Raw genomic sequence first — 22,778 nt, forward strand, 5'->3', positions numbered from 1 at the left:
TCCATTAGGTCCCAATTCTTCTCCTAGTTAAATAAATGAAAGTTTTACCATTGACTTCAGTGGGAGCAGGATCCTGATCTACCTTATGTGCAAAGGTAAAAGTATCACTCTAATAGGAACACAGGAATTGTCATATCAGGTGAAAACTTTGGTCTCCCCAGTCTAAAGTCCTCTTTAACGGCAGGCAGTTTCATATACTCCAGAGAAATGTATAGGAAGGACCAAATGGGCAGTTAGGGAATAATCTGCTCATAGAGAAAATTTCTTCCTAATCTGTTTGATTAGAAGGTAGTTTATGTCAAGGAATATGAGGTTTAGCTCCTTTCCTTGGTTATCAGTCAAATGGCTAATAACCACTGCCCTAAGTACTCAGTTGGACTAGCAGCAGACAGCCACACTGGCTGGGAGAAGAGCAGCCATCAGCCCTGGGTAAGGAGCCCCTGCAACCGGGGTCACAGAGCCGCAGGCCTAAAGTATGGTGCTCCTGGGGTCAAGGATCCCTGCTGGCTGGAGCAAGGCAGACCAGAATGGCCTGCCCTCCCCTGGTCTGGCAAGCTTCCTCCTTCAGAACAGCTCAGGTGCAGAGGTTGTCAAACCAGAGAGGTTCACCCTGTACTAGCAAGACCTGCAAGCTTCCAAGACCCATTAACGTGGCAAATTCAGAGAATGTTTGAAAGAAGTTATTCATTTGACCAGTCTATCCTTCCTTCCTACTCTCAAGTTACTCAGTTCTATTAGCTGTTACATTTACATGCAGAAGATCAGCTGGACTGTTTCACTGTCGGGATGGAGAGCGAATATTCAAAAGTTGCATGTAGTTATTTAGTTATGAATGGCCATGTGGGTCACATGGTACTGTTTCTGGTCCCTAACTCTGGGCTAAGAACTGCAAAAACTGATATTTATAAACAGTTCCACTGACTTTAATGGGAACTCTCCCTTTTCACATTACAGTAAACCCTTGATTGAATGGACTAACTGGGGAGAAAGGGTGCCCGTTCATGCTGAAAATCTGTTAAATCCAAATCTGTTCCAGTGGCTTCTCCAGCCCTGGATGTGGCCCCGGCAGCCTCAGCTGCTGTGGTGGCCCCGGCAGCTGCTCCAGCCTCGGCAGTCCACACTACACCAATGGCCCCAGGGGCAGCGGCGACTCCTCCAGTAACAGTGGCTCCAGCAGTGGCAGTGGCAGCTCCAGCAGCTCTGGTGAGTTGGTGGCATTTATTTGGGGGGAGGGGGTCAGAGAGCGCCTGTTATTTCCGAAGTCTGTTAAACTGGGGTCCATTAAACTGAGGGTTTGCCGTGGAGGTAGGAGGAGAGGAATTGATCTTTTCCACCAGCCACCCCCTGCAGACTTCAGAACTGGGAGCATAAGGTAGTGAGGAGGAATTAAATACTTTTCCTACTGTACATCTCCAGTTGGGATTGGCAACCAATCACAGGAGTTCCGCTGCTTGACCGAAAAGTGCCTGTGCAGTAGCCTAGCAGCTGTACAAGTGCCCTAAGATCAGTGCAGATTTCCCCCTATTTCCCTTTGGGCCATGCGGCTCTGCACATTTCAGCCCCTTCTGTGATGCTGATAAATTCTTCCTCCTCTCTGATTCCAGAGATCAGTGAATTCATAGGTATTGGTGTTTTCTCCATTCATTTTCTCCTTGTGTCCCCTGCACTAGAAGGGGAGAATGGTGTCTTAGAACTAAGAATTCTCCTCCCAGCACTAAAATGCAATCCCTCTTGGATTTCAGGGTAGCAGTGGCACAATTCTATCCAAAAATTTAGGCAGGAAGTAGTATCATAAAAATTTTAACAGTTGAGTAAGAACCACATGAATCTTTGTGAAATAACTCTTTGTTGACTCGCAGTCACATGTGTAACCTAGTCATGTAGCTGGTTATAGTTTAGAGGTATTTTAAGACACAAACATGAATCTCCATGTATTTTTAATGACACGTCTGCCATTATGTTTCACTCCTCATATTTCATATAGACCATGAAAAATTTTGCCCCAGTGTGACACTGTAATTTCCCCCCTTTTCTTTATGAAACTGCTCTCACTTTGTAACCCACAGCAAGATCAAATATCATATTTTCTTGACATTCTATCAGCCTCATAAGCGCTTGCACGTATATCACGGAAGTTACACTGAACTAACTGACAGGCAAACAAAGATGACTTACAAATAAAACAGTATTAGTTGAAACCCTGAATTAACAAAGGAAATCCTAGACTCTCTTACCTTTACTGCCACCAAGATCTTGTCCTGGTCTGGAGAGAGGTTATAGCACTCAGCCAGGAAGACTTTCCCAAAGGCTCCTTCTCCCAGCTCCCTTTTTAAAACAATATTGTGTCGTTTGATGTGCTGAACAACTGTAAAGTGAACATAAAATGTATGTGAGAAATGAATTTGGGGAAAAGAGTGGGAGGATACCCAGGTGCGTACGCATACTACGGAGAGAGAGGGTTTTCCTGTGAGGTACTGTGCAGATAGTGGAAAGAATGCCGTGAATGCATTAGACTTGAGCCGATCCCTGTAAAAAGTGTGTGTTAATGTATTTAGAAAGAACACAGTTTATTTGCTTTATGAAACATGGCACTCAGACCCTGGCAGTCATCTCAAGAGGGGTTATCACCAGCTGACTTGGATGAATCCTCTTAGCATCAGAGCGAATAATATTAATTTCACAAATAAAAGCTGGATGAAAATCCAGGAAGCAGACCAAGCTTTTCTCATGCTGCTTCCATGTTTACTTCTCTCACAGCAGCTGATTTTTTTCATTCAGCTCCAAATCAAAATTTGGGGAGGGGTGAGAGGGAGGAAACAAAATAAAAAGTTCACATAATCCAAGAAGATAAAGTATGTCCTCTTTTAATTTAATCAAATCTACTCCCTGGCGCTCTGCTTATCGCTTGCTCATCTTAAATTGAACTGCCACTTGCTCTGTCTGTTTCTTGCTACAGCTGAGATAAAGCAGATATTTCATTCTCACAAATATAATTTACACTGTTGCACAAAGGTAAAAGAAAAAAATAAGAGAAGATGGACCAAGGTTTTAGTCAATGGTGCTGATAGAACCTTTCAACAACCTGCTGAAAAAGTCACTACTGATGTACTAATTCATAAAGCCCTTAAGCATATTTTTTACTCTTTCTTTCTGAACACAAATTTTAATTAAAATATTTAATATTTAAAAATACTGGGCTACATTTACTGGCAACTTTTTACTGTGCTAGCTAGTAGCTGAAAGACCACTTTAACTGTCCTATTAAGTTGGATTCATGGCTTCTTTTTGTTGCTAGATGGCACAAAGCAGGCAAAGGGTACTGGTGAATTGATGAATTTGCCCTTACCCCATTTATTTGGTTTCACAGACTTGCAAATTCACCCGTATGTGGACAGCCACTTCAGTACTAATTAAAACCTGAAAAGCATGTGCAACCTAAATGGCACAGGGGCCTCTTGTAGAATATTTGCACAGGGGTAAATGTCACCTAAACGATTTTTGTACTTTCATCTAATTTGCTGAATCAACATGCAGCAAAGCTACAATGAGCTCTAGATAACTTATGCTACAATGAGCTCTGGATAACCAGTCTCTGACCCAGTGCCCACCCATTCAGATGTTGCAGAATGTGAACAAGGTTCTCTCGAAAACAGTTTATCCACACAGCCATAGACTGCTAAGGGATATGCCATTACATGCCAGAAAAACCCTTCGGCCCCCTGTTCTCCTTCAGTGTAGAGACATAAAGAGAAAGCAGCCAAGGCATGAGGGGAAATTGACATATATGCTATAGACAAGAGAGGTTGCCTCTTGCATACTGCATACAAATATCGCATTCATATTTCAGCATGATGCTGAAATAGCCTAGCATAGAGCTGCAGGGCCACTTGTGCCCCCTCGATGGTTAGTCTGCAAAAGGGAACTGTAAGTCTGTGAAGAGTGTCTCCGTGAGTGCTGGCTAAAACTCAGCAGGAAACGAGAAGGAGTTCATGGGGGTGGCGAGGGAAAAAGCCTATGGTACAAAGTAGGATACTTATGCTCTGGCACTTCAAAAGGCCTGAATCCCCATATACGAGGCAAGGAATGCAAGGAACTCATGGCTGCTCCTGCCCCTTCATGAATCGGTTCCTACATCTCTGCAGTGTCCAACCTGCCCAATCAGAGAGCCAAATACGCTATTGCACAAAAGCCAAGAGACCCTAATTAAGATTTTAGGGTGTATTCTCTAGCATGTTCCAGGCCTTCTGTGGTAGGAAGAGAGGTCACTCTCAAATCACCCACTGGGGATTCCCTCAATATGAGGGAGTATCCAGCAGGCACAGAATTAGAATATTTGGTTCCACCTCCTTCCCTCCCACCCACTGATTTTGACAGCTGCTAATGCATGGTTTATGAATGAGAATGATTGGTGTGCTCTGAACTTCAGCTATCCTCAGCTGCATCTGCTCTCTTAGGCACCATAGACAGCAGGAGCAGTCCTTAGGGTGTACTAGAGCGGACAATCTGGACTCCATTATTGGTTGTTGGTTCTCCGCTTTGATTGTTTTCTGTCCTCTGCTGAGTTTCCTGGTGCAGACAAAGAGAGCCTTCCCTTGGATTCACATAGTGCCAATAAAGCTCTCTCCTGGGCTCCCACGGACTGTCAGGGAAGCAAGAACGGAGAACCCAGAGCTACTTCCCTCTTTCACTTACTGGAGTATAGCCAAGGGCCAGCAGGGAAGCTGATGAGCAACTCACAACAGGGAAGGGCCTGTAGATGGTCAGCACCTTCCCTCACCTCACTCCCAGCCCAGAAAAGAGCTGCTCCTGCAGTTGCAGGGGGGAAACGTCAGGAGGCAGTAGGGGAGATGGTGTCCCATATCATCAGGGCTGATTAAGATATTTCAATTTAAAAATCACAGGATGAGGCCTAGGAGGGACACGTCCAATGCATAATCAAATACACATTTTCTTCCTAACTGTCACCCTTGACAGCCACCATGTCAAGCCTCCAAGACCAGGCCACACATTGGAGATTCCTAATACAACCCGCTATTTGCTCATGATGATAGTGCGTAGTACTAAAGGACTCCATTCCTGTGAGACTCTGGTCAATCCATTATCAACCCAGGAAACGGGCTGTAAAGTGTATTATTACTCTTTCACATATATTTGTTTGGCCCTGGTCCTCAAGTGCCATAAACTGGTATGTTGGCATTGAAACTTTTGGAGCTGTGAAAACTTACAACATCTGTGGATCTGGCCTTTTATCTCTGTGTCCTCCCCTGAACTGGGATTTTTAAAAAATAAAAAAGATGAAAAAAGTTATATCAAGAGACAGCCCAAACTGTGCCCTGAGAGATGCAAATCTGTATTTAGTATCAGAGGGGTAGCTGTGTTAGTCTGTATATGCAAAAACATCAAGAAGTCCTCTTGCAACTTGTAGACTAACTGGTATTTCTGTCAGTCTATAAGGCGCCACAGGACTTCATGTTAATCTGCATTTGCTGTCTATTCATATTATTAAGTATTCACTACAAAATAAGTATAGAGTGTGGTCTTCAGTCTGTAGTCAGCAAGCCAAATTCAGTGAACATGGAACATGTTTCAAACAGAAATTAAACACCAAGCCAAAATATGGTGCACATTCCTGGGCCACTGGTGCATGACTTAGGCTTTGTGGCTCACAACATGCCTGAGGTATGCAGCAATAGCCCTAGAGTTCACATCCTGTTAGATCTAATTGCTCTGTTTTCTTTGCCTTTTATTAATTGTTCCCGTTCCGAGTCAGCTACTTCAACCTGGGCAATAATTGATTGAATAAACAGTCCCTTGCACTAACAGAAGTCTTCAATTATTGCTCACGACACAGGAATAGTTTAGAAATGACGCAGTTCAAAACTCTTCAATCATTACCGTTTTGCCACAGTTTCCAGTTTTGTAGGATGAGGAGAGTTAATAAATTGCTATCATAAAGGTTGGTTGTTGGAGTGGACGGTGAAGTCCAATTGTGGTTACAGGGACCAAGTCACAATCCTGGTCTACTTTGTACCAGTAGATAAGGAGATTCTGAGGCGACTAAGGAAGGGGATCTCAAGGAATCTTTTTGCTATTGGTAGGAGACTGGATCTCTCTTCATCAGAGTCATTTGGGTATTTCAGTTCACACCAGCTTTCTTGAGTATTAGTCTGGCAATGGTTAAAGTGGTATTGGGGGGATTTGAAACATTCTAGGAGCTACTAGAGAGAATACAAAATGTCTTCCAGAAGCTTTATCAGCTCAGGGATTTGTTAAATAATTATATTCTTGCCACACTCAGGACTCTGAAGTATTGTGAGCAGCAGCTCCATATTTCATCTGGAAGAGGCTTTAAAATTCCTCCATGTCATAGCATTGACTCCCAGTCAAACATTTCACTTGCTTTTGGGACTTTCTTTCCTTCTGCCCCCTGCATAAGACAATCTTATTTCCTTTGTGGATGAGAGGGACAAGGCAGTTCCACTTACCACACATCACATTTTTAAAAAATGCTTGTCCCACTTAGCAACTGTTGATAGGCAGAGAATGTGGGGGAAATCCCATTGATGTCAACAGCAGAACTTCTACTGTTTTTCTTTCAATATTATCACAGAGTGATTGCTAATAAACAAATCAGACATTTTAACTTTGTTCATTTCATCTGCATTTGAAACACAGAGAAGCATCAGTGTTTATCCCAGTGGTGAGGAGCTTTTATTGTCAAGTTTCTAACAGGACATCACAATGGACAGTAAAATAAATGAGAATGGTTAAATAGCACTTTACAGGGAACTCACAGCAACAGAAAAATATTCTCATATAAAATAACTATTGGGTAAATAACTTGTCCCATAACAAAAAGTGTCAAATGCAAAACACAGCACCCCATCATTCCAAAGTGTTCCACATCAACTGAAGCAAAATAGACTGGACAGAATATGTATTTGCAACTTGTCACATCGTATCGATCACAGTTACCTTTCTGCGCAACACTAAGTGCTAAATAAATACAAAATGGCAGTGAATGTGACTAAGTGAGCACAGATTAAATATAAGAACAACTTACGTAAATCAAATATATACAATATAATGTGATAGAAATATGAGCACAGGAAAAAGCTAATGAGCAAGTGCAGGGCCCGGTCATAATACCATTGACTTTCGTGGGAGGAGGCTCCAAAAAGAGGTACACCAAAAAACTTGGGTCAAATTCTCCTCTTAATATGGTCACTCAGGAACTGTGGAGGGGAGGTTTTTAAAGACACAGGTACTGACCACCCATTGAATGACAGATGTGGCACCTGAGCTTTTGAAAACCTCCCCTCTTCTGGCAAAAAAAGTTCTCATTTGACAGCAACAAGAAAGGCTAAGATGAGTCAAAATACTTTAGGGGAAAATAGAGGTAAAATTTAAATTTGGACTAGATAAACCTGACAAAGCACATAGTTCAAAACAGATAGCAATGTAAAATTACAGTCCCCTCCGATTAAAACAGGGGAGACGTAAGTTGAAGTAGAGCGTGAGGTTAGTAAAGAAACAGAGCACTCCCACTGATATGAATTGAGACTTCTACATGAGAAGGACCTATCCCCATCTCCAAACACACGTGTAACTCTCCTCAACAAAAGAGAGAATTAGGCCCTTTGTAGTTTAGTCAGATATGTTACTTTCAGGGAGTCATATTTTAAAAGATGCATTGATGGCCTCTCCCTACAAACACTCCCATGGGGCCTAGTGTTTTGTAGTCAGGTAGTCTGTTCTTGGTAGTAAGGGCCTACAGCATCTTTACAAAACATCCTTCACATCATGGCATGAAGTCCTGGCCTGACTGAAGTTATGGACTTGAACAGGTTCAGGATTTCACCTATGGATTGCAACACACTTTGTAACATAAACAATTAACATTTAATGACATCTAGTTTAACAGTCAAAAGAACAGCAAACAAAAATATCTTTTACTTATGTTTTTGACAAGAGAGAAAAAACATAGGTCCTGTTATATAGATGTATAGAACTAATCGCCAGAATCTACTCTGATCTTTGTATTCTTTACACAGATCACAGAATTTCAGACAGTTTCCCCTGTATTGAACCCAATAACTTACGTTAGATCAAAGCAGATCTTCTAGAAAGGCATCCATTCTTGATCTGAAGACACCAAGAAATGGAAGAATTCTTCACTTCCCTTAATAGTTTAGTCAATCACCTTCACTGTTAAAAAATTGTGCTTTGTTTCTAATTTGAATTTATCTGAATTGAGCTTTCATTCCTTGATTCTTTCACTGTTAAACAGCCCTTTAGTGGTTAGTATTTTCTCCCTGTGAATGTGATTAGATCACCTACCAATTTTCTCTTTTGCTAAGCTAAACGGGTTTATATTCAAAGATCACTCCAGATTTTTTTGCTACATTGAGAACTCACTTGCTTGTCTTATTTGATCCCTATATCCTTTTCAGAGTCACTGCTTTACAGAGTACTGTCTCTTGAATTCTGCATCAAAATAATCTGGTGCACGCCCCAGTGAAATTAATAACATCTGTAATTAAAACAGAATTTAGCACTATAATGTTTTAAAATAACAGAGAAAGAAAATATTTTAACATATTTGGTGAAGATTATAAGATTAGCTGATCAGAATTATTTTGTGACAGACTATGCAGTATCTTTAAAAAGATAAAGATATTTGATAAGCCGTGCAATATCTTTAAAAGGGTATTTTACAAAACATTCTTTGCAACAACTTTGTGCAATGAGATCTTTCAGTGTTCTATCCTCAACCCTCTTTTGCAATTTGAAACAGACTGAGCTGCTTGTAAGATCTTGATAAAATTATTAGGCATAAATGACTGGATTGGACTGGATCTGATCTGATGGCTTTCCAAATTTGAATTGCATTTGTCACTCACCAACAACAGGTTTGAAATTTCAGAGATAATCCAATAATGAGCAGCTACTAAATCACCCTGGATAGGATACGGCAAGTCTAGACTAATGACCTCTGGAGTCTGAGGCAACACCAGCTCTAGGGTTCTCACTTCTTTAGGCAAAATGGGAGATACAGCCCCCCATGCTCCATTGCCCCCCACCAGAGCAGCTCACACACTAGCAGTGTAGTGAAGCACTTTGTTATACTTGGACTCTGTTGGGGGATTACACAGCTGTAGGTGTATTGCAGCAGAAATTTCATCTTCTCCAAGTATGGATTTAGAATAATTTTTATTCTTCTCCCCCAGCCTATTTATTGTTGAGCAAATGCACTAATTATTACTGTCACTGCACGGTCATTCTTGTTTAATAGTTACATTACCGTAGCAACCAAAACACCATTCAGGACTGCAGCCTTGCTTTTTCCAGGCCTTGTACTGACACAGAGGTAAAAGTCTTTGCCCAAACAAGTTTACAATCTAATCTGAACCAAGATACAACCAGGGCATGAGCCCTCGTCATTGAAGGAAGTGGGACTTTTGCCATTGAGTACAATGGGAACCTTATCTAGTCTCCAGTGCACAAAGAAAATCATTGGAGAGGAAGGATGAAGGTAATATTTGGAAATAGATGCCTTACCACACAACTTGGTGGCTCCAGTTTTTATGGTGTTATGGTGTTTGGTGAAGAAATAAATAGTATTAGCTGGGCCAATTAAACCTCACCTTGGCCCTCATTAGCTGGCTGATTTCTTGTAGCCACTGGAACAGAAGTGGGTCCTGGGGAGGTATTTTCAGGTTTAGTTGAGGAAAGCATTCCATGCATGGAAGAAGGTGCAGAGATATTTATGAGAGTAGACAAACAAGCTAGTGTCAGGAAAGCTTCTGGTCTGAATTTAAATATTACAGCTTGTCTTTCCAATTGCTTAATTTATGACAAAACTTAAATCCTCCTGTGTCCATTCCTCTAGAACCCACAGCTTCTGCTGCCTTTACTGACAGTTACACTTGCATAGTGATGCAGTTCTGGATTATGGCTCTTCACCCCTAAGGTTTCAGTGGGCTAGGCCCTTGACCACTGCATTCAAGAGCTGACAGCCAAGGTATGGATATTTACTACAGGATATCAGTGGCATCTCTCTAGGTGAGACTCGGTAGTTGCTTTCTTTACAGGTTAAATTTGAGAGGTGCTGGATCAGTTACTGTTTCTTGAATGCTTTATGTAGGATTTTGCACGTCTCTCCTCTGGTATTTATTTTATTTGGCCTAATTCCCTGTGGTTTCCTTTGAGATGTGTGTATTGTTTTATGTGGTTAAGCTTCACAATCATAAAGGAATTATTTAATAAATAATAACCATCTTATTATCATGGCTTTAAATTCATGGACCTTATTGGCTAAATCCTATTTTGGGGTAAACAGAAATATTAAATTAATACTCATACCTGGACTGAATTTGGTTCTACACCTGAAAAGCAGAAAAATATTTAAAGTTGACTGACTCTACAGTCCTTTAAACCAAATATTATATTTGACACGAACAGAAGAGTATAGAGTACATGAAATGCAGGTTTGGGTTATAAAGGTTTACAACAACTGAGATGTATCAGTGTAATGGAGAACCAAATTTGGATCATGATGTTCAAAGCAGATTGCAGATATTCTGTTAATCTCTTTGCTTGCTTGATTTTTAAAGTTAACTCTTTTCAGATAGAGTTTCAGATACAGCTCTGAGCAAATAATCTTGCCAGGTTTCCAGCCAGCCCTTGCCTCTGGGGGTGTAGCTTTGCATCTTTGTGTTCAATATGTTCCATAGCAGCAGATGCATTTCTTTCAACAAATGACTGATTGTGAAGCCTCAAGGCTATTGTGTGTGAGCCACTGTGTGAAATGACTACTGGTATTATTTCACTGTGGCTAATTCAGTCACTCTGCCATGTGTAAGTTAATTGGAGTGAGATGAACCTCACTTACCATCATCACCCTTCTCTTCCCTCCCTCCTTTCAGCTCAGATCAGGAGATCCTCTGCCTCAGCTTTATACGAATATTTAAGGATCTACTGTGCTGCACACATGGAAGAACGAGAATGTATCACGCAGCACGTCTTGTATGCCAGAAGCCAGCGGGGGAGAAGGTCTAATAAATGTACTGGCTTCAGATTATTAACTCTTTACGCTCTCAGTTTTCATAAATGAGGATTCGCTATGATATTGTTGGTCTCGCTGAACTCAGGCACCCCCAACTTCAAAGAGCAGGAAAATGAAGACAGCTTCATAAATTCAGGGACTTTGGGCCAGATTCAGGCTTTGTATAAGGAGATGTAACCCTACAAAAGTCAGAAAGGCTGCTCCATTTACACTACTACTGTCTCCGCTTTTTTTTTTTTCCACTTTGGTTTTGAAAGGTGCAGAGAACTGTTTTATGTGCCTCCAGATGAAGGGGGACAGCAGGGTATACTTTCAACCTTCAAAGGTGACTTTAAAAGGAAACTTGAATTCGGACCCTGATCCAGTGGGGGATTTAAACATGTGCTTAAGTTGAAGTCAGTCAGACTATCAATATACTTAAAATTAAGCACACACCACATACTCTTTTGGATAGGAGCCTCAAATTACTATCAGATAATCTGCTGTTCCTTTGAGCTGTAGCCACTATGTCTGCTGACTAGTTCTGAGTTCACTGTTGCAGCCCCATAACACCTCCATCAAAGAAAGATGTCAGAAAAGTCACAATAGAATCAAGTCACCCCAGAGAACACCAGAATAATCTCTTACAGGTCACCTTCATGCAACAGAATACACTACATTTCCTAATAATGTGTTCCCATTTCTCCAAAGAAACAGTCACAGATCTCATCAAGATAGCTAGGGTTATGTACACCTCGGTCTCTAGACTGATTGTTAGGTTTGTTCATTTGCTGCTGAGTTGATGCCTTCTGTGAGGAAAATATGTTCTTATTCACAATTCACAATTCTGTTTTTGAGGTATCCCCGGCAATCTGTCATTGGATGGCTTGATTTTTTTAATCTCCATTCCTTGTATTTAACTGCATAATGGCTGATTACTCATTCTTATCATTTTTTCCCTATCCTTTCCCTAGGAGGGATTATGTCACAGGTTGCAGACAGGCACAGAGGAATGCTGGTAGACAATGCTGAAGTCATCTCCACCAGCTAAGAGTTGTGCTTCACTGATTAGTCAGGGGGACAGGGCACCATCATCTAACAACTCCACACTCATCACACCCCATCACCTCTGACTGACAACTAGTGGCAGCTGCAAGACAAAACCCTCTACCTTCCGACCACACACACCACACACTTCAACTGCTTGATCTCTTCCAGACACAACTGTGGGGGGGACTGTCCTTTTGTAACCCTCTTAATGATCAGATTTAGGGGGAAGAGCTCTCCACAGCCATTCAACTCCATAGACTATGAGTGGGAAAGAATTTCCAAAATACCCAAGTGTGTTTCATGCAGAAGAATCCAGCCCATCTTTCCTTTTTGGATACAAACAAGGGGCAAACTCTAATCCTAGACCAGAATTAAAGGGGTCAACAGAAAGGAAGATAAATATAATCACCATAAAAATGCTGTGTCTGCGATCCAGATTAAATGAACTCTTCCCCCTTTCAGCAGTTACAGTTTCCAGATTTGGGGCACCTTTTTTTAAATTCATCTGTATTTTCCTTAGATACATTGATTCACCATTTTTCTGGATCATGCAGCCTACTGGAACGGAGAGCCAGGCCCAGCCCCATTGATTGGAGACACAAGAGTGGCTGCTGTGGGGTCACTTCCACTGTTGTTTTTCATTTTGTTTCACATTTGCGAATAACACAGAGCTCTAAGGATGCAGTCCAAGTAGTAGTTTCTTCTGGGTCCTTAATGCCATTTCCGAATGTCAGCACTTACTGACAAAAAAGCAGCTTCAGCTGGCAGCGTGTACAAGGTACACTCACAGAACACTCTCATTTCTTTTATATTGCACCAGTTGTATCGAGGACACCTGCAAAGCAGGCAGAGGTTAAAAGAGTGTAACAGCTTAATTATCCTAGTATAGGGGTCAGCAACCCCCTGCCATGGGTGCCAAGAGTGGCATGAGAGCTAATTTTCTTCAGCACACCAGGCGGGAGCTCAGCCCCGCTCCTCCTCCTCCATATAGCTGGGAGCTTGCTCAAAGCCAAGCTGCTTGTGGATTTACAAAAGACCAGCTAATGCTACCAACCATGACCTAAACGGTAAAGCTCTGCATCTTAATTTATTTATTAATACAGCTATTTTAAGTAGGTCTATGAGTGACTTTTAAAAGTTATCTCCGGCACCCCAAGAGTACATAAAGGTCAAAAGGTTAAATATCATCACTCCACTTCAGAAAGGCACTGAATCCTGTCCTACTGTATATGAAAATATTAGGTCTTATCCTGCAACCATTACTCAGGTAGCCTTCCAATGGAAATCAGGTGAAGGTTTGCAGGATCGAACATGACTAATTCTGCGGGTACATTACAGAGCCCATATCAGCAAAGTTAGGTCACCATAATTATGCCACAATAACCCCATAGTGTAGATGTAATTTATGCTGACCAAAAAGACATTAACATCAATGTAAGGAACACCATTTTCTTGACTGACAGTAGCTACACCTACAGTAATGTTTTTCAATCTGTACAGCTGCATGTACAATGTGGATTAGGTCAGTTTACTGGTTTGTTCAGGCCACTGATCAGTGAACCTGTCATCTTATTTTTTTAAGGATTTACAGGATCAGCCCCTGAATGATTTTAATGCGCTTGTTGATTTCACTGTTGTTATTTTACACACGCCCAAAAGTAAAGATGTCTGTCTTATTTTCATTTGAATGAGGTACATGCTCAGTTCTTCTCAATTAAAATAATATATTGAACGTCTGATACAGGTTGAACCTCTGTCGTCTGGCACCCTCAGGGCCTATCCAGTGCCAAATGAGAGAATTTGCCAGACAACAGGAGGTAAATACTGTTTGGCAGCATTATCAACACTTCCACTGCTTACTTGGCTCTTGAAAGACAATTAGGGATAAACTACGTTAAATAACAGCAAAGAACACTGAGAGCCAAGACTGGCGGTTGTAAACAAACTTTATGGGACCACAGGAAACTTGGCCACATCCATGATAAGTGGTCATCTGGCTAACTAATATCATGCTGAATTACAGATACTGCCAAACAAGTGTGTTCCGGATTAGAAAGGTTCAACCTGCACTTCGATATGTAAAAATTCACTTGAGGCATGTTGCTCCATTGACCTGCCTGTGTTGCTTGTGAATATGAATACCAGAGACTACAACTTGTTTAATGGCATGATAAACAAGATGAAAAAGGTGAGCAGACTTCTGTATCCAGAGTGATGTATACCAGCTGAAAGTTCTGAGATTGTATAAACAGTGTTGAGAGTCTGAAAAATTTCTGCCCTAGAGCCTGAGTTTGGACAAGTATGATGGGGTAACTATACTTACCTCTGACTCTGGAATTTGCATAAATATATTATGGAGATCTTGATCAGCTCATGACTAGAAAATAAACCAAACTATCACACTGCAGGATTTTAAAACACCTGAAAAGATTTCAAATTGCCCATCGATAGCATTTGGATAGGTAACTATTTTCATAGCAATTCAAAGAGGAAACAAAATCTGGCTGCACAGGTGAAGACAATGAAACCCAAAGACGCATCTTGACATAGGGAATAGAAGGAAATTCCCACACGTCTCTCCTGAGAAAATTCTAAGCACCCTCCATCAGGGTTTGTATGCAGAGCGACGTAACACCTATAAAAAGAATTTTGGAAATTTGTTCTCTAGCTCTGGCCTCTGCTTCCTGAACTTTGGCTGAAGCACTGATTTCCTGGTCATCAGGCTCAGTGCTTTTTTTTTTTTTTGTGCTGGTACTTGTTGCAGGATTGTCTGGGGTATGGAATGGGGAGCTGACTGAGCACTGGCTCTTCTTCTTTCTTTCTTTCTTTCTGTTTTCAAAAATACCACTGATCAGGCTCATAACACAGCTGCTGCCTGCTTCTTTGTTTCATACTGAAATTTTTAAAGGTCATTTTAAATGGACTGAGTCAACATTTGAGACTTCACCCTGCATAGGCACATATACAATACTTTATATGCTGTGAAACTTAACAGGTCATCTGCAGAGGTAAATGAAGTGCCGCACTCAGGTTCTATGAACTTGCTTTATTAAGAGATAGGAATGGAAGGGGGTTCCTGAGTCAAATAGTCCTGTCCCTTTCTACTGTAGGAAGCCCCCTCATATAATCCCGTTCATGAATGTGTTAAACTCCCTCTTAAAACTAATTAGGTTGTTTGCTCCCACTAGACCTACTGGAAGATTGTCCCAGAACCTCAATCCTCTGGAGTACAGAAACCTAATTTCCCACCTACATTTATCATTGCTACCTTATACCCATTTACTCTTGTGCCAACACCAACCTTTAGCTTCCATTGCTTTTACCCCTCCCTGGTCTTTACCCCTCCCATGATATATTAACAGAGAGCAATGATATCTTACTCAGTCTTCATTTTGCTAGCCTCAACAAGCCAAGCTGTTTTAGCTGGCTTTTGTAAGGGGCGGCTCATTAATCACCTATCTGCCCCTTTCATTCACTGGGCCCCACAATGGGCCTACCCACAGTGTGTGAAGTTAAACATGCATGACTTTGCGTGGGATCAGACAAATAATCTGTTGGAATTTTTCTTCAGCCATATAATTAACACAGTTTAAAAAACCACATTTTCATTGGCATCTATATGTTTATCCTCCCTTATAAAACCTTTATTTTAGAAAAAAAAAGAGAATGAATACAAATGCACCAAGAAGCATTGTTTGTGTGGCAGCAGTTACATTTTGACAGATAATACATAACAAAAAATACCCATTGCCTTTTACAGGAACAGCAGCTCTCTAAAGGATCCAAAGTGGTGACCACCTTCCAGAGCCACAGTGACAAGAGCCAACAATATAACCAGTCCCTAAGGAGGGCTTTAGAAGTTGAGGCCCGTAAGGAAGCTGAAGACATGCTGTCATGACCATTATGCTTTCAGCACCTATAAGCATCTCTTTCTGAGTTGATAATTACAACATTCTGTGCCAAGCAGCTGTCACTGAGGAGCAGGAGCTGCCCAAACACACCAAAATGCCAGTTTACTGGCCAATTTATCACACTGTAATGAACTTGGTTACAGTCTTGCGAAGAGAGAGAGAGACTGAGGTTAAAAAGCACTGAGCATTTTGCTCTGGTCACTTCAAAAGTAATGGGAAAATATCAGGAGACTTTATCTATGCATGCCCACCCATAGCTGCAGCCCACTGTTGCTGGAGGAGTGGCAAACCTCCAAGGCACGTATCCATGGAGATCCAACTTCCCTGTGGATGTGAAACCTCACTCACTGACAGCCTGCAGACGTGACAGGGGGAAACATGAAGAGGAATAGCAGAATGAACTTTACTTGAGCTCTGACTTACTACTTTGATAAAATGGACATAACCTAAAAGAAAGAATGTTACACTCATAAGCAAGCTGAGTTGGCGGCTCTGACCAATTATGAGCCGTTAATTTCACGGTGATAGCCAGAACACATGTATTATCTTCTATAAAAGCTTTATTGGTGTCACCATAAATCATAGTCACCTCTCTCCATTTTACTCTTCATTCCTGGAAAATTGTTGCACTTGAATCTCTGTAACTCTCAGTGCAGAGTTGTGAACTGAATGTAAATGTGACTCCTGGGTCTCTTCAAGCGAACAAAAAGTGTGGACCGAGAAAGACCTTCCCCTGTCTATCATCTATACAGCTGCTTCTGTTTCTCATACCTTCACTGTCTCACTATAAATGTTGTCCAGCATGACATTACAGTACAGTTGCAGTCTTTGGTAGCCAGGAAACACAGCAAATGGGTCCAGATGTAGGTCTGCTCTCCTAGTCCTTTTGAATTTAAAACCCTTACATACTGCAATATACACCAACTGGTTCCTTCACTGCTGGGTTCCCTTACTGGGTTCCTCCCCTCACCCCCATATTCAGTCACTTTATCATGCCATCCTATGCACCACTGACTTATTAAACACTAATAACTAGCTGTTACATGTAACCATTTAGGAGTAATGCAAGTCAATGGAGGAGTTTATCACTTCAGGATATATAACATACTGAAGTTTTTATTTTGACCAGTAAAACAAATGGATTTTTGTATAATTCACTCTTCACGAGCATTTGCAGCTAAATAAATGGAACTTGTTTGTTTATAGCAAACACAGACTGTACACTAAGTCAAAACACTCAGGTAAAGGAAGCACTTAGTTATTATTCAGTCTAACAGAGAGATGTCATCATGGTAGATTAATAGACTAACATACAAAGGTCTATAAGGGGGTCAGAACCATACTGTCCCCTTCAAATGTTATCAGGAATAGAAAGCGGGGGAGCGGTGTTTGAAGGAGGCCTCAGAAAAGGCTGCTCTGTTTAGCCTGTTTTTTGGGAGCATTATACGATGAGGATGTAGGAGGCTTGTTTTGGCTTTTGTATGCCACCAACCAGAATTTTCCTCAAACTCTTTCTTGGCATGCTGCTCCTCTAGTCTGCATATCTTACTGGAAGAGTTTTAATGAAAGTGGGAAGGGGTTAGACGCTAAAAAAACTATTTTTAGATCAACTAAAGACTTTGTCTCTAACATCTTTCCACAAACATGTCTTAAAACAGAACTATGGCTTAGTGTGTAATCTTTGTTTTGGTCCCATTGGCTCCCATAAGCATTTCCCTAGATGTGAAAACAGTAACTCAGCTGCCTCTTTTAAAAATTCAGCACTCTTATAGCTAAAAATGTGTACTGATTTGCCTTTTCCTTACAGACACGGTATAGAGAGGCTATATTGTTGACTGTGAGTGTATAGAATCCTTGACAGACACAAAGACAGACATAGTAGGGCTTTTGGAGTCATGACTTCAAGATTCTATTATTAACTTCATCAGTGAATCATTTATACCCTTGGGTGAATCGTTTAATCTTTCTATGTCTCATTTTCCCCATCTGGAAAATGGTGATGATAAGAGTTGCTTACTTAGCTGACAGAAAGATGGTGAGCAGGTTTTTTTTTTTTTTTTTGGTTCAGGATTAGACAACGTTTATATAATTCTTTGAAGATGTAAAGTGTGATCTAAGTAGTAAGTACTATAATAATATGAAATTCTTATATAACATTCTGTTTTCAAAACAAAGATTTAAATTTCTTTCTGGTACAGCACCACTAACTTCAATGCCTTGAGAGAGAAGTATGAACATCTACTGAACTACACACTGGGGTTACATTCATTTTTATGTTTCTAGATCTTGTGACCTCAGCAAGTTGTTTTAAATGTATTAACATACATTGAGAAAATAAGAAGAAATTGAAGGACAAAGCATCTCTGACAAAAGTATTTGACAACATTGTTTCTTTTTTACATTCCTATCACTGTTAACTGACAAAAGGTGAGGCCCAATCTTGTTCTCAAGTACATGGGCTAAATCAGGGGTAATTTCCACCAAAATCTGAAGTTATTCCATATTTACCTCCATGTCTGGGACTGGAAGATTTGGCCCAATATCTTCAAATTACTAAGAAATGCAGAGTATTCTACAGAAAGAAATTTGCCAAGCATCCAAAGAAAACCAGGCTAAGTCTCTTGTCTTGTTAACTGTGATATATTATTCTCTTGCTCTGCTATTCAGGTGTTGATTTACCATCTTTTGTATATCATTCTGGGAAGAAATAAACAACCCTTTGGGGATTAATATTACACATCCAACACTGCAAAAATAGTTGACATATTTTTTCTTCTGTACCTTTGTAAAAGTAAACAAGCCAAGATTACTGAATAGATGTGCCTGGAATGCTTCTCTCACCCAATATTCCAGTGAAATAGCTCTTCCGGCTTCAGATTTTGAAAAGATCCCATTGTTATGGAAATTGGGGAGATGATAAATTGTATTCCAGTGGTGACAATTCAGCCTTGACACATTTCTTACAGGTGAGGTGAATCTTCTCAGTTAGATGGACCTTGTGTTTTTCTTTCAACAAAACTGTCGACCCAGCATTCTCTTATAAGTAGTTTTGCTTCTCACAAGCAGAGTAACTGTAAGCGATTTGGGAAGAATGCACCTATTTCGGTGCTACTGAGATGGTCAAGACTCAGAGCCCTGGCTCAGAATAGCCCATAATTCTTCATCTCCAGGACAAGGTTTCTACTTCTGTGCTTCAGGCCCATCTCCAATAAGACAGCCTGATGCAATTTTCATTAAAATCAATGGGCATCCTTTCACTGGCCTCCATGGGATTCGGATGAGAATCATAATGTCCCTTCTAGTGAAGGATTACAAGAGGTGCAGCCTGCTGCAGTCAAAATATCCTGATAATCTTGGGAAGTTATTTCTTTGAGCCAAAGGAAATAGACAAAGAAGAAATTCACCACGTTATTAATGTACTATGTTTCTCACTGGTCAGACAGGAAAGTGACACATATTTTCAGCACAGGGTTACTGTCTACAATGAGAAGTGTCAGGGTGAATTGTTGGAGGCTGATGGGGTTGAAAAAAGGAAAGCAGGGGAAAGATTAAATGTGGAAAGGGTAAAGCATCATGAACTCTAGATAAAAGGGAAAAGAGGATGACTAACTCATTCCAGTTCAAAAGAAAGGAAATCTCTGAACCTCAGTTGATTTGCAGTACTAATCAGATTTCCTCCCATTTTCCCACTTAAGGATTTTAGGTACTGTTAATTTAGATTCATTAACCTTGAAAAGCCTGTAGCAGCTGCTCAGCAACTGGCCAAACATCTGTCTAGAGAAAGCTCCATTCTGTGAGTTTGCGTATCACTGACTAACCACTGTCCATAGTTCAGCAAGAAACTGTCTATTTCCCCTGCCTCACAGCCGATGGCATAGCGGCTTGTTGTTGCAGCCTTGGCCTCCTCTTTTATGCTGGCCAATAGGCTTGCTGTCAGGGGAAGGAGTGGGTAAGGGTGGCAACTGCCCTAGACCTGGTGTTTCAAAGGGGCCAGGAACTCCAGGCCTCTGCTACTTTGGCAGTGGCTAGAACTCCAGGCTCCTTTGAATTGCTGCAGCACACGGCTGTTGGGGGAGGGGCAGTGCAGCAGACTGAGTGGTGCTAAGGGCCAAATGCCCTAGGCCCTACCCCTTCTGCTCTTGGCTCCACCCTTCCAATGTGCGGAGCTGGGTCCCCCCAGTCCCACCTTGCTGTAGGGCTTGCAGTGGCTGCTGGCACTGCTGCTGCCCAATCTTTTTCTTTCTTGTCTTTTCTTTTCTTTTTTTTTTTTTGGCAGATGTGGGGAGATAATAACGGGTATTGTAGAAAAAGAAACTTTTCCTAGCTTATTATTCTCATCTTCTTAGTGACCACACTTTATGTTTGGTGTGACACAATGCACAACTGGCTGCCCACTTCTGTGTCCCATTTGGTTAGTGATCCTGGATCTTAAAAAGCCTGAGATTCTTATTATTGATGTTTGTAGGTTCAGATTCCTCAACCCCTACCCTCCAACCCGCAGCTGCAGCATGACAACACTTGCTAATGCATAAGTTGTGGCTGTTGACTTGGACATCAGATATGGATCTGGAAAGATTACAGAATTTTGCAATAAATTCACCATGATCAAGCAGTAATGGTTAAAGCATTCATTACCCTCGCCAAAAGGAATAAGAAAAAACAGGTCTTCACATTTGTGATATCCTGTTACATCAGTGAACAGGCTACAACAAGCAGAGAAAGTGTGATCATATGCTTCAAGTTCTTTTCAGTTGCTATGGTACAGTTTCTTATGGAAAAATCCTTGTTCTGTATGATGTTTTTCCTGCCTCATTTGGGGCTGGCAGAATCGTTCCTTGTGTCACCTGAGAAACCGGATGTCAGTTTCCACCTATTGGTGAGAAAGAAACTGATCAACAGCAGAATTCAACTAAAAATCTCGTTGGGTAGAAATTTCTGCTTGTGAGGCCAATGGGAATGTTATACCAGAAAAAAGGATGGGTTTGGCTGAGGTGCTGGATTGCAAATCAGGAGATCTGGCCTCAGTGCCTGGGTCTGCCACAGATTTCCTGTGCAACCTTGGGTGAGGCACTTAAACTCTACATGCCTCAGTTGCCCATTTATAAAATGGAGACAATACATCTGCTTCTCTTCATCCTTTGTCTGTCTTGTCCAGTCAACCCTGATTCAGCAATGTATTGAACGCAGGCTCAACAATCTGCCACAGGGCAAAAGATTGCAGGATCAGGGCCTGAGCTTTTAAGCTCTTTGAGGCAGGGTCTACTCGTTACCATATGTTAGTAGAGTGCCGACCACAATGGTGCCCTGGTGTGCTTAGGGCCTTAAGTTGGTAATATGACACAAACAAGAAATAATAAATAATAATTAATTGTGCTTTCCTCTCCTTTCAAGGAAAAGAATGCTAGCACAGACAAGAAGGGAAAACCCCAGCATTACTGGAAAGTCAAGCAGAAGAAATAAATTTCTGCCTTACAGGATAAGTTGTAATCTATTTTTCTCCTACAGTGTAACTAAATATATTGCATAAATATGCAATATAAACACTGCATGATAGAGTTATGATAGTGATATAAGTAATTGAAGGGATGGTCTTTACATGATGAGCCTTAATTTCAGGAATTAATTAAGAACAATTGCATTTTGGGCTGACATTCCTCCTGCTGGCATTTTCCCCACCAATCCACGTGAAGTTATTTGTTGTTGGTTTGATTTATTTTGAAAGTAAGGTAAAATCCCATTTAGTTATTTTTTATTTATTGTAATGTTAAAAAATAATAGTCATGTCATTTTATTCTACTGGATAACTCAAAATGAGTTTCCTTAAAATGTCAAACTTTTCCCAAGTCTAGGTTATGATAATGGCAACTGCCTTAGCTGAAGAAATTTAGTTTGAAAATAATAAATGCATAAGCACTTTCACTACCCTCTAACATCATGCTGGAATGCAGGAAGTTAATCCAGGTACACGCAAATGAGTGTGCATCAATTGCAATTTGCAACAGAGTGATCACACTCAGCGGACAAATTCTCTGCTGTTTTCCATGGGTACAGCTTCATCAACTTCAACTGACTGTCACCCATGTAAACCAAAAGAGCTGTCCAATATGACTTTACATGCGTATATATACAACTACGTTTTTATAGTTTACCCTTCCCCCAACAACAAGCAAAGATGTTAAAGAAAAATAAGTGTAAAAATGTGATGCAATGCTTCATATTTTAAAACATGTGAATGTCAGGACATTCAAAATTATGCTTCTGATCATGAAGCCTTGTGTAAGGTTGGTTAAAATTATTGTATTGAACAATTTCCCACTACAAAATGTAGCTTAATTGAAGCAGACATTCTCTATAGGGAAATCTTGAGTTGAATTATATTTTTTTATTTTCCAGTTGAAAGAATCAAAGCAAATTTTTATGTTTTGAATCAACATTTCAAAATAAAATACATTTTTTCATTACAAAAAGTTGATTCAGAAGAAATAAAACTGTTTCTTACTATTCATTTGAAATAAAAATGTCATTTCCAAACAGTAAACCATTTCAATTTTGCTGAACATTTGTAATTTGAAATTTCTGTGGTTTTTTTTTGTTTCCTGAAAAATGCCAGTGTTTTGACTTTTATTCTGTTTTGAAATTAAAAGTTACTTTGAAATGTTGACATTTCCCATGAAAGGAAAAGTTTGGTTTTTGAACAGCTTTACTTCTGTGCATTTAAAATCTCAACTGTAACATATATCAACACTGATTCTGTGCAGAATATGAAATAA

The 22,778-nt window shown here is 40.6% G+C and overlaps 1 protein-coding gene and 1 long non-coding RNA gene across 5 annotated transcripts in view; one reads left to right on the forward strand and one right to left on the reverse strand.

The window, feature by feature from the left end:
- NTRK2 (neurotrophic receptor tyrosine kinase 2) overlaps positions 1-22,778 on the reverse strand; it is a 320,394-nt gene that overhangs the window by 77,356 nt on the left and 220,260 nt on the right. The window contains exon 14 of one of the 3 annotated variants that reach the window (XM_074995165.1): positions 2,235-2,365. In XM_074995165.1, coding sequence (XP_074851266.1) covers positions 2,235-2,365 — 131 coding nt within the window. Of the gene's footprint in view, positions 1-2,234; positions 2,366-12,592; positions 12,933-19,674; positions 20,879-22,778 lie in introns of those variants that run through there. The other 2 variants (XM_074995167.1, XM_074995168.1) reach the window with 2 other exon arrangements.
- On the forward strand, positions 1,071-18,820 carry LOC142013586 (uncharacterized). 2 transcript variants are annotated; one of them, XR_012645718.1, is made up of 5 exons: positions 1,071-1,203; positions 9,893-10,024; positions 10,929-11,066; positions 14,121-14,285; positions 15,858-18,820. It is a non-coding gene; the product is annotated as an uncharacterized LOC142013586 (long non-coding RNA). The 2 variants fall into 2 exon arrangements; XR_012645719.1 differs by lacking the exon at positions 9,893-10,024 and having other exon boundaries at positions 1,077-1,203.

Source organism: Carettochelys insculpta, chromosome 5 (genome assembly GCF_033958435.1).
Source record: "Carettochelys insculpta isolate YL-2023 chromosome 5, ASM3395843v1, whole genome shotgun sequence".
Taxonomy (NCBI): Eukaryota; Metazoa; Chordata; order Testudines; family Carettochelyidae; genus Carettochelys; species Carettochelys insculpta.